Here is a 10,216-nt window from a genome sequence, read left to right on the forward strand (position 1 = left end):
AGACAGACAGACAGACAGACAGACAGACAGACAGACAGACAGACAGATAGATAGATAGATAGATAGATAGATAGATAGATAGGTAGGTAGATAGATAGATGGAGATAGAGATACATAAATACACACATACACTAAGTTGGGTATAGAAATCCATCTTATACAATAGAGAAGTAGGAATAGGAGGGATTAAGAAAGGCAGTGGTCAGAAGCAAAACAGACTTTTGAGGAGGGACAGGTTAAAAAGAGAGAGAAAAAGATAAACAGAAAAAAACAGAATGAAGAGAAATACACTGTTAATAATTAAAACTGTGAATTTGAATGGAATGAAGTCACCCATAAAATGAAAGTAGATAGCAGAATGAATTAGAAACCATAATCCAACAATATCTTGTTTATAAGCGACATGCTTGAAACAGAAAGGCAAGACAAAGAATTAAAATAAGGAGCTAGAAAAGAATCTATTATGCTCCAACTGAAGTAAAAGAGGCAGAGATAACAATCATGATCTCAGAGCCAACAAAAGCAAAAACAGACCTAATTAAAAGAGATAATCAGGGAAACAACATTTTGCTAAAAGGTACCATAGACAAAAAGGTAACATCAAAATATTTTTACAAGTTTCTTAGATAAAGGCCTTATTGCTCAAATATATATGGAACTGAATAATTTTTCCTAAGGAGCTATTCCCCAACTAATAAATGGTCTAAGGACAATGACAGACTTTTTTAGAAGAAATCAAAGCTTTCTATAGTCATACAAAAAATGCTATAAATCACCATTGATTAGAGAAATGCAAATTAAAGTAACTCTGAGGTACCACCTTATTTATACCCATAAGAAATGACAAATGCTAGAGAGGTCATGGGAAAAGAGGCACAACAATGAACTATTGGTAGAGCTGTGAACTGGTCCAACTAGTTTGGAGAACAATTTGGAACCAAGTGCAAGCTAATATAAAACCATTAATATATATTTAACCCAGTAATATTACTACCAAGAAGATAAAGAAAAAGGACTTTTATGTACAAAAATATTTATAGCAGCTCTTTTTATGATGACAAAAAAATTGGAAATTGAAGGAATGTTCATGAATTGAGGAATAGCTGAAAAAGCTATGTGGGATGTCATTGTGATGGATCACTCTTTTGATATAAAAAATAATGAGGGAGATGGTTTCAGAAAAACCTGGGAAGACTCATATGAACTGATGCAAAGTGAGTGAGGAAAACCAGAATATCATTGTACATAGTAACAGCAATGTGATTGATGATGAAAGACACAGCTATTTTGTTCAATATGTTGATCCAAAACAATTTACAAGGACTCATGATGAAAATGTCTATCTCCATAGAGAGAACTAATGAACTCTGTGTGCAAATATTTTTTACTTTATTTTTTTCTTGCTTTTTTGTGACACAGCTAATATGGAAATATATTTTCCACGATTTCACATGTATAATGGGTATCATTATGCTTGTCTTCTCAGTGGGTGGAGGAGGGGATGGAGAGAGAATTTGCAATTCAGAAATTTAAAAATGTTAAAAATAACTTATACAAATTAAAAAATAAACAATAATGCATTATTACAGAGAAATTAATGAACGGAAAAAGAACATATGAACCTAAATTATCTCAGTGCCCGGATCATTGTAGGATTTTAATAAATGCTTGTCAACTGACTCATTGACTTTCCTGAAATTTGCTTTCACTTCTCCCATACATATCTCACTGCCATAATTTTATACAAGTGCCCCTCATATCTGGAATGTATTCCTTCCTCATCTTATTGTATTCCCATCCTCCATCTTGTCATGTCACCTTTCCTTCAAAATACAATTCAAGTGTGACATTTCCTAGCCAAGGCCTTTCCTCCTCTCCTTCCCCCATTAGTACTCTCTTCCTATTTTAATTTGTTTCTATTCCTTTGTATATACTTTCTATTTATGTACTCAGGTACATGTTACACTTCACATATAATGTCAGTATCTCACATTTCCTTTCTATGTATTCTGAATGTACTTTTCTGTTTAAATATTGCTTTTCCCACTTGAGTATAAGCCTATTAGAACAGGGGCTGTTTTGTTTTTGTCCTTATATCCCCAGTGCTGAATACAGTTGCCTGGCATACAGTAAGTACTTAATAAATGTGTACCCAATTTCGTTGAGTAATGAGAAATTCGTTTGAACTACCGAAATAAACCCACAAAATCCTTTCTAACCTCTAAGAAAGCAACAATTAACAAGTAAGCCAGAATAATAATGATGATCTGGACAAGGCCAATTATGGTTATTAAATATTTTGGGTTGATTGTTGCTAGCATGTGTTTTAGGTCACATTATGATAGATTATAGATGCAGTATAATGTTTTCTCCACACTTTATAATACAGTAGGGCCCCCATTACAATCAATATATACAGTGCATTTGTGGCCATTTTATATGATTATGGTAAAGTTTCACAATTTCTAAATGATTATGGAAGTTTATAGCTATTATATATTTGCTTTTATGATATAGTCATGATTCTTTTGAAGATAAGTCCTTGGACAACTCTTAGTTATGGTATTTTTCATTTAGGAAAATAGGATCTCCTTTACCACAATCCACTTTACAACACAGTTCTCAGAAAGACACAGCATGATAAGCAAGGCCTGCTTATATTCTAAATGAGTTACCTATCAGGCTTTGGAATAGGACTATAAACCTATGTCAGATTTTACATCCTCATGGCTTCTACAAAGAGAAATTACTGAATGCAACAAAATGTATCTCTCATACACCATGTTTTATTTTTTCTTCTGATTCTTGCTCATGAAGTTTCTTCCTGTTACCCACTCGGATCTTCCATCTTCCCACATTCCACCCTTCTTCAAAATCCAATTCAGAATCTATACAATCCATGAAACTTTCTGGGACACTCATACAATCCTCTACATTTCCTAACTTTGTAGGGCAAAAAAAAAAATCTTCTTGTCTATACCACAAAATTAGCACTTTGTCATATATATAATATTTCCTGCTCTAATGATAGAATGTAGGTCTGCAATGGACTTTACAAATCATTTTGTCCAGCTGTCTCAGTTTATATCTAAGGAAACTTAGGCCCTTCGTTTTTCGTATGTGGACACTTTACTCCCCATTTAGATTTCATTTCCTTCTGTGTAGAAAATCAAGCAAAAAGGAATGCAATGGGAATTTGGGAGTAGGCTTGAAGAATGAATAGGATTTGGATGAGTGAGAGGAAGAGTAGGAAAGGAAAGGATATTCCAAGGGAGAGAAACAACATGAGTGAATATCTTGAAAAACATGTAATATAGCCTTTAAACTGGATGATTAAGTAACAGAAAGTCACTGAAAGCTTTTGATCCAGTGAATGGAAGGGCATGACAGAATTTCAGAACAGGACACGTTATAGATCATCTGTTCAAATTTCTCATTTGCAGAGAGGTCAAGAGTCTACAAGTGACTTCTCTAACTTCATTCTGCTTTGGCTAGCAGCAAAGCAGAGGTGTTTTTTCCACCATACAAGGCCAATGAAAGTGATGCTTAAAGAGTCTCACAGGATGAGGGAGTGGGGTACAGTGGAGTGAGACCAGCCTGGAGACTGCCTTTTCTTTTTTTTTTTCTTTTTTTTAAGCAATCGGGGTTAAGTAACTTGCTCAAGGTTACACGGCCAGTTATTTCTGGGTGTGGTGCTGAGTGTCTGAGCCCGGGATTCGATCTCCAGGTCGTCCCAACACTGGAGCCGGTGCTCTTACTCGCTGAGCCACCTGGCCTCCCCTAAGCAATTGGGGTTAAGTAACTTGCTCAAGGTTACACGGCCAGGTGTTTCTGGGTGGGTGCTAAATGTCTGAGCCCGGGATTCGATCTCCAGGTCTTCTCAACACTGGAGCCGGTGCTCTTACTTGCTGTGCTACCTGGCCTCCCCTTGGAGACTGCCTTTTCAAGGAAGGGAGGAAGAGATACATTTTCCCACCTTGTAAGAATTTAAATTTTAAAAATGCCATGATTTTGTGCCTCTATGACCAGTAGAATGATATTACCATTGAAAGAGAGAAATTAGCATGGTATAGTAGTTTCGAAAGCCAGACTTGGAGGAAGGAAATCAGCCTTTGACATTTAATTTGTTGTCTGTATGAACTTGGACAAGGGTTTTCTTCTCTGAAAATTTCAGATTCATAAAATGTGTTGTTCTTTACAAGCCCCCTTTAGCTCTGATGTTCGATGGCTCTAGGTTGGGAAAAGGGTGGGGAGGAGAGAAAATGATAAATAGGACTTTCTTCTCTTTTTGGTCTCATAACTAAAGCCTTATTTACCTCTCTAATAACCAGGGACCTTTCTGTTCCTTCTGTGCCCCACATTATTTTATCCTAGTTCCCTCTGGCTCTCCCTTTTTTCACACTCTGTCCTAGAATCAGACAGAGCTTGTCCCACAAGTGAGATGAGATATATTTTGATGCCAACAGATCCATCAGATAAAGGGCTATTTAATGAGCATTTATTGAATGTCCCCTCTGTACAGAGCACTGTAGTAGGCATCACATGGGGAGACAAAGCAAGATAGAGTCTTTGGCTTTGAAGCAGGTATAATCTTAGACACAGCTTTCAGGAACATTGCTCTAGATTTTATCAGTCCTACCACATTTCCCCAGAATCTAACTTAGTCCCCCAGGGAAAATCAGGCACAGTCAGAAACTGCATTGTCTTTCAGAAGAGTACTTTGCTGAAACAGCACCTTACTGAATAGTCGTAGGATTACAGAATTTGACAGTGAAATGGACTTTAGATACCAGCTAATCCAACCACCCAAGTTTATAGAAGAGAAAATAGGTAAGATGCTTCTATGGAGAATTTTTGAAAATATGGGGGCAAGAACTTGGAGGTATCTCACTGGAGGGAGTACCCACACTCAAGAAATCATCCCTTATTTGTTCTTCCCAAAGTGGTTTACCTAGCCTCTGGGGTTTTTTGTGAAGTTCAGTTTCAGTCAAAATGCACTTGAGGACCTAAGAGGGTCATATGTGGCCTGGAGGTCACAGGTTCTCCAAGGCTATCTAATTTCCAAATAGCCAATAGCTTTGTCAGTCTGCTATTTCCTCAAAATCATTCTATTCTCTCCCATCCCCATGCCACAGCTCATACTGGGAATGCTGCTCTTCACCTTCTTTGCCTGTTGGAAATTTGTATCCCCAGGAATCCCTTCTGATCCCTCTTTACATTTAGGGATAGGATATTTTTTAGGGACATAGTTAAACTTCCTCATTTTACATACAAGGAAACGGAGGCCCAAAGTGGCTAAATGATATCCAAGTTTCTATGGTTATTTTTTGTTTCCAAATTGAATTATCTTTTCCACTGTGTTCTGCATCTGTGTCTTGCACACAATAGTCTTTAATAAAAGTTTGCTTCTTTTATCGAATTATCCAATAGAGACAGTTTGGTACAGTGAAGAGCACTAGCTTGGGAGTCAGAAGCCCTGGGTTCAGATCCCACATCTGACACTTACTACCTGTGTGACCTTGGGCAAGTCTCTTCATCTTTGTGGGCCTCAGTTAGCTCATCTGAAGAATGGGAGTGGGAGTAGATGACCTCTAAGTTCCTTTTAAATTCTAAATCTATGACTCTATTGGTTAAATACATATTACCTGCTTGGGGTTGGGGACACAAAATCAAAAATAAAATGGTCCTGGACATCTGGGAGTTTATATTCAATTGGGTAGAAACAACATAGTTGTATATTAGTAAACACTAGCTAATAATTATATAATTCTTTAACATTTGCATTGAATGTATGTTATTTCATTTGATCCTAAAAATTCTTTTGACATAGGTACTGTTGTTATCCCGGTTTTGCAGACCAGGCAACTGAGTCTGAGAGAGGTTAAGTGACATGCCCAGGGTCACAAAGCCGATGAGCACCTGAGGCAGAATCTGAACGCAGATCTTCCTGTCTACAAGTCCAGTACTTTAATACAGACAGAGGACTAACAGCTAAGAGAGGTGTATCAGGGAAGGCTTCATAAATTCGATGGCACCTGACCTTAGCCTTGAAGGAACATAAGAATTCTAAGAGATGGAATAAAAGAGGAGAACATCCTAGCTATGGTGAATGGTTTATGTAACTGTACAAAAAAATGGGAAGTAAAATGTTGAGTTCAGGAAATAGCTAGTAGAACAGTTTAACTGACTGGTCCATATTTATTTTGTATATCACATAATGAAGATGAGCACTCATCAAAAATCAAAAGGCTGCACTTTTAAAATGTTATATATCCTCTCTAACTTCTACTAATATCTTCTTTCAATGCCTCATCATGGCAGAAATGTGCCCTCAGGTTTTCAAAGGCTTTGCCCATCAGATATAATAGGTCACAAAAAGCACAAACTCAAACCCAAACCCCTCTGTGACACCCAGACATTCTTTGAAGACCTTCAAGGAGGAGGAACACATTACCTTCCAAAGGACCCTTTCCCTCTTTTGGATAGCTTTAATTGTTAGATTAATCAAGTTAGGGAAGCTTCCAGTAAAGGCCTTGGAATGGACCATATGACTCTTATCCAAAGACTAGTCTAAGTATGGAAAAAGGCTCATTACCACAAAGTTGGTTCATGAGATGATAAATGTGTTGGCCGTGGCAATTCATGAAATGTGGAGTATTGCTGATTCACAGTAAGTAAAGGTCCTAGTCACATGGATCTTTTAAAATTTTCTCTACATGATATCATAGAGTCTCTTCTCATCTGATGAACACAGGACTTTTAAACTCCTAAACTAATTCAGCGTTCCGCTTCTCAACATTCCTATTTCCATCCCAGTACTTTTCACTGCATATTCGTATAAGCGCATTAAATGTTATCTTTTTTTTGCAGGGTTGATCCTACCTGACATTGTCATGCCTTTGAATATAAATCTTGTGAAAAATTCTCTCAGGTGGCTTCAGAAAATCTTCCTTCATTTCCATGGCAACATTTCTGGGCAAAAGACTCATCAGGAGCCTTTCCTATAGGCCAAAATGAAAATAACAATAATAATTATTATATTATTATTAATAAAGACACAAGTTAGTTTGCATTTCTTCTTCTTTGTTTTTCCTCTAGGCATTTTGAGCTATTACAACACTTTTGCTGACACAACCTAATTTGAGAAGTTCTGTTGTATTTAACCATAACTTCCCTAATCATTCTCTTTTCTTCATGAAGAGTAAAGAGAATTTCCAGATATTGTACTATCATCTAGCACAGTGCTTTGTTTATAGTAACTACTCAATAAGTTCACACCTCACGATGAATGATATGACTTTTTAAAAATTAAAAAAAAGGAATGCCACACTAGACTACCTTACTCACTACCAAACAGTTATATACAATGATCAAGTAGGCAATATGGCATTATGAGCATTATTCCTTCATAGATGAGCCTTCAAGACAGATGGGACCTCAACATTCTTAATCCCTCTATTCCCTAAAAGCATTCCATCTTCTTGTACCTCTGCATCATTGCTCACGTCTAAAATGTTCTTCTTCCTTTCATGATTGGTTGAAACCCTTCCCGTTCTGTATATGACAGTTTAGAGGCTACATACTATAAAGCCTTCTTGATTTTACCAACAGGAGGCAATCTCACTTTGAATCTCTCATATTCCTTTTGTCTGTATGGCGCCAATATACACATCACATTTTAATATACATTCATTACTTGTATCCCTGACATGCCTGTAAGCTCTCCCAGTACCAGAATCATGGTGATTTCATCTTTATATCTAGAATCATGTAGGATCTAGAGCCAGAAGAGATTTGGTGGATTTGGCTCAACCCCTGAATTTTGTTTATGGGGAAATGGTCAGAGAGGTGACTCACAGAAAGAAACTTGTCTAATGAACCCAGATATAAATGGTAGAGCCAAAATATGAGTCCAGATCCTATGGGCTTGCAATCTAGACCTATTTCTAATGTACACTGCTCTCTTATGTTTTCTGACAATGTTTTTCAAAACTTGGAAAGACAGAAAAAAGAAACTGGCATTGATTTAACATTCAAGCATACATTCTTTAAGCACCACTATGTGCAAAGTGTCATGTTATACCCTCAAAGAGATATAAATACAGATAAGACAGTCCATATCCTCAATGCGCTTAATATCTAGTAGAAAAAACAACATTAAAAATATGGGATAAAGTACAATGTAATTACACAGTAAAAACTATTGCTTGGCCTACTAACCAATATGGTTATATAGGATTTTAAGATAACTTTGAAATTTGAAATTCAACTTTGAGATTCAAGTGCAGTGAATTTCCTTACACTTGTAAAGATATAGCCTTGCCATAGTTCAGTCAAGTAAACACATTATTAAATAGCTTGTGTGGGGCCCTAAAATTCAAGGATAATATTGATTACCCATTATCCCATTTCCCCAAGTCATCTCAAAGCCACATTTAAATAACCTTTTATATTTTTGTGTGTAAGATTAATAGGACACTCAACTAGAAGAATGCTAGAGATTGTCTGTCTGAATGTTGTCAAGACACTTGACAAAGTCAACAACTACATTGTTCTGAATTTAGGCTACCATTAAGCATAGGCTGTAGTCCTTAAATAAGATGTCTTTGAAAGGATGTGTGTGTGTTAACAATTTTAAAGAATACTTAAATTTTGTATAAGACAGACTTGGGAGGAAACATATAACCTATATTTGGGCCATTATTCTTATGTACAAAATGTAAAATATAGGCTACATGATAGCAAAGTTACATGTATTAGTAGATGGTTTAATAATAATAATAACTAAGATTTATATAATATCTATTATATGCTAGGTACTATACTAAGTACAATGCTAAATACTTTACAAATGTTATTGCATTTGGGCCTCATAACAACCTTGGAAGGTAGGCACTATTATTATTTCCATTTCACAGTTGAGAAACAGAGGGAAATAGTAGTTAAGTAATTTCCCCAAAGTCATACAGCTACTAAGCATATGAGGCCAGAGTTGAGCTTGGGTCTTCCTAACTTCTGACCCAGAACTCTATCCACTGCACCACTTAACTACCAACTCTAACCATAAAATTCTGAGAGTTGGCTTAATATCAAAATAAAAGGAAGTCACCCAATGGTATGCTACCTGTCCCCATTCAATTAAACATTTTTTTATTTCAAAATTTGGATGGCAAAAGAAACCATGCTATTAAAATCTGCAGATGACACGAGCTTCAGAGGAATAACTAAAGTAATGGATAAGAAAGTTAAGCTTCTAAATTGTATTGAGAAGTTTAAAAATTGGGCAAAAGCCAATAAGGTGACATTTAACAGTCATATGTGTGTGTGCGTGAGTGTGTAATTTGCAAAGTCCCCACTTTCAAGGTGTAGAATTGATCCTGGAAATATTAAAGGCTATTAACATGTAATGCAATCTATGAAAGGTCTATCAAACCAGAAAGACACTGATTACAGCCCCAATGAAAGGCTATTTGTTGTCCTTGGACCAGCTTACCTAAACAAAGAAAATCTTATTATCAGCAGGTTAACCACTAAGTGATTAACTCTTTGGCTAAAGTTATCAAAGTTGGACTATGAAATAGATAAATACATCATATTTCTCCCATCTTCTAGATGTACAATTTACTTTTTTTCTAAGAATTTAGAATTTTGTGCTTATATATCAATAATTCAATGGATCTATGATCTTAATCCCTTTATCACAATGAATCACAAGCTATACATTCCTTTATTCTCTATGTGATCTTTGCCCATATTCCCCCATATGTTAGCTTGGGTTATATGAAAGAAACAACATCCAGAACAAAATTGGCAAGAATCTCCTTGTCCTCTGCTTTGGTCATATTATATCTGGATTGAACAAGAAAGAGTAATTCTGGTTACCATATTTTAGGATGGCCATTGACAAATTGGAGTACAACAAGAGTGACCAGGATGGTAAAAGGACTAGAGACCCTAGCATAATATGCTCCAGTGAAGGAAATTGGGATGGTTAGCCTAGGGAAGAGACAGCTTATGAGGGATGGAACAACTGTCTTCAAATATCTGAAAGGCTGTCAGGTGGAAGATGCATAAGACTTTTCTGCTTGGTCCCTAAAGAAAAGACTAAAAGCAAATGGAAGAAGTGAGAGAGAAAGAGGGAGTGTAGGGAGAGAAGGAGAGAGCGAGAGAGAGAGACAGAGAGAGAGACAGAGAGAGAGAGAGAGAGAGAGAGACA

The 10,216-nt window shown here is 36.4% G+C and overlaps 1 protein-coding gene across 1 annotated transcript in view; it reads right to left on the bottom strand.

The window, feature by feature from the left end:
* Positions 1 to 10,216, bottom strand: part of ADCY1 (adenylate cyclase 1) — a 363,162-nt gene that overhangs the window by 198,578 nt on the left and 154,368 nt on the right. Inside the window, exon 3 of the mRNA XM_069095456.1 lies at positions 6,883 to 7,001. Coding sequence (XP_068951557.1) covers positions 6,883 to 7,001 — 119 coding nt within the window. The remainder of the gene's footprint in view (positions 1 to 6,882; positions 7,002 to 10,216) is intronic.

This window comes from Petaurus breviceps, unplaced genomic scaffold (genome assembly GCF_028583685.1).
Source record: "Petaurus breviceps papuanus isolate PSGF00001 unplaced genomic scaffold, PetGlider_PUasm1.0 227, whole genome shotgun sequence".
NCBI lineage: Eukaryota > Metazoa > Chordata > Mammalia > Diprotodontia > Petauridae > Petaurus > Petaurus breviceps.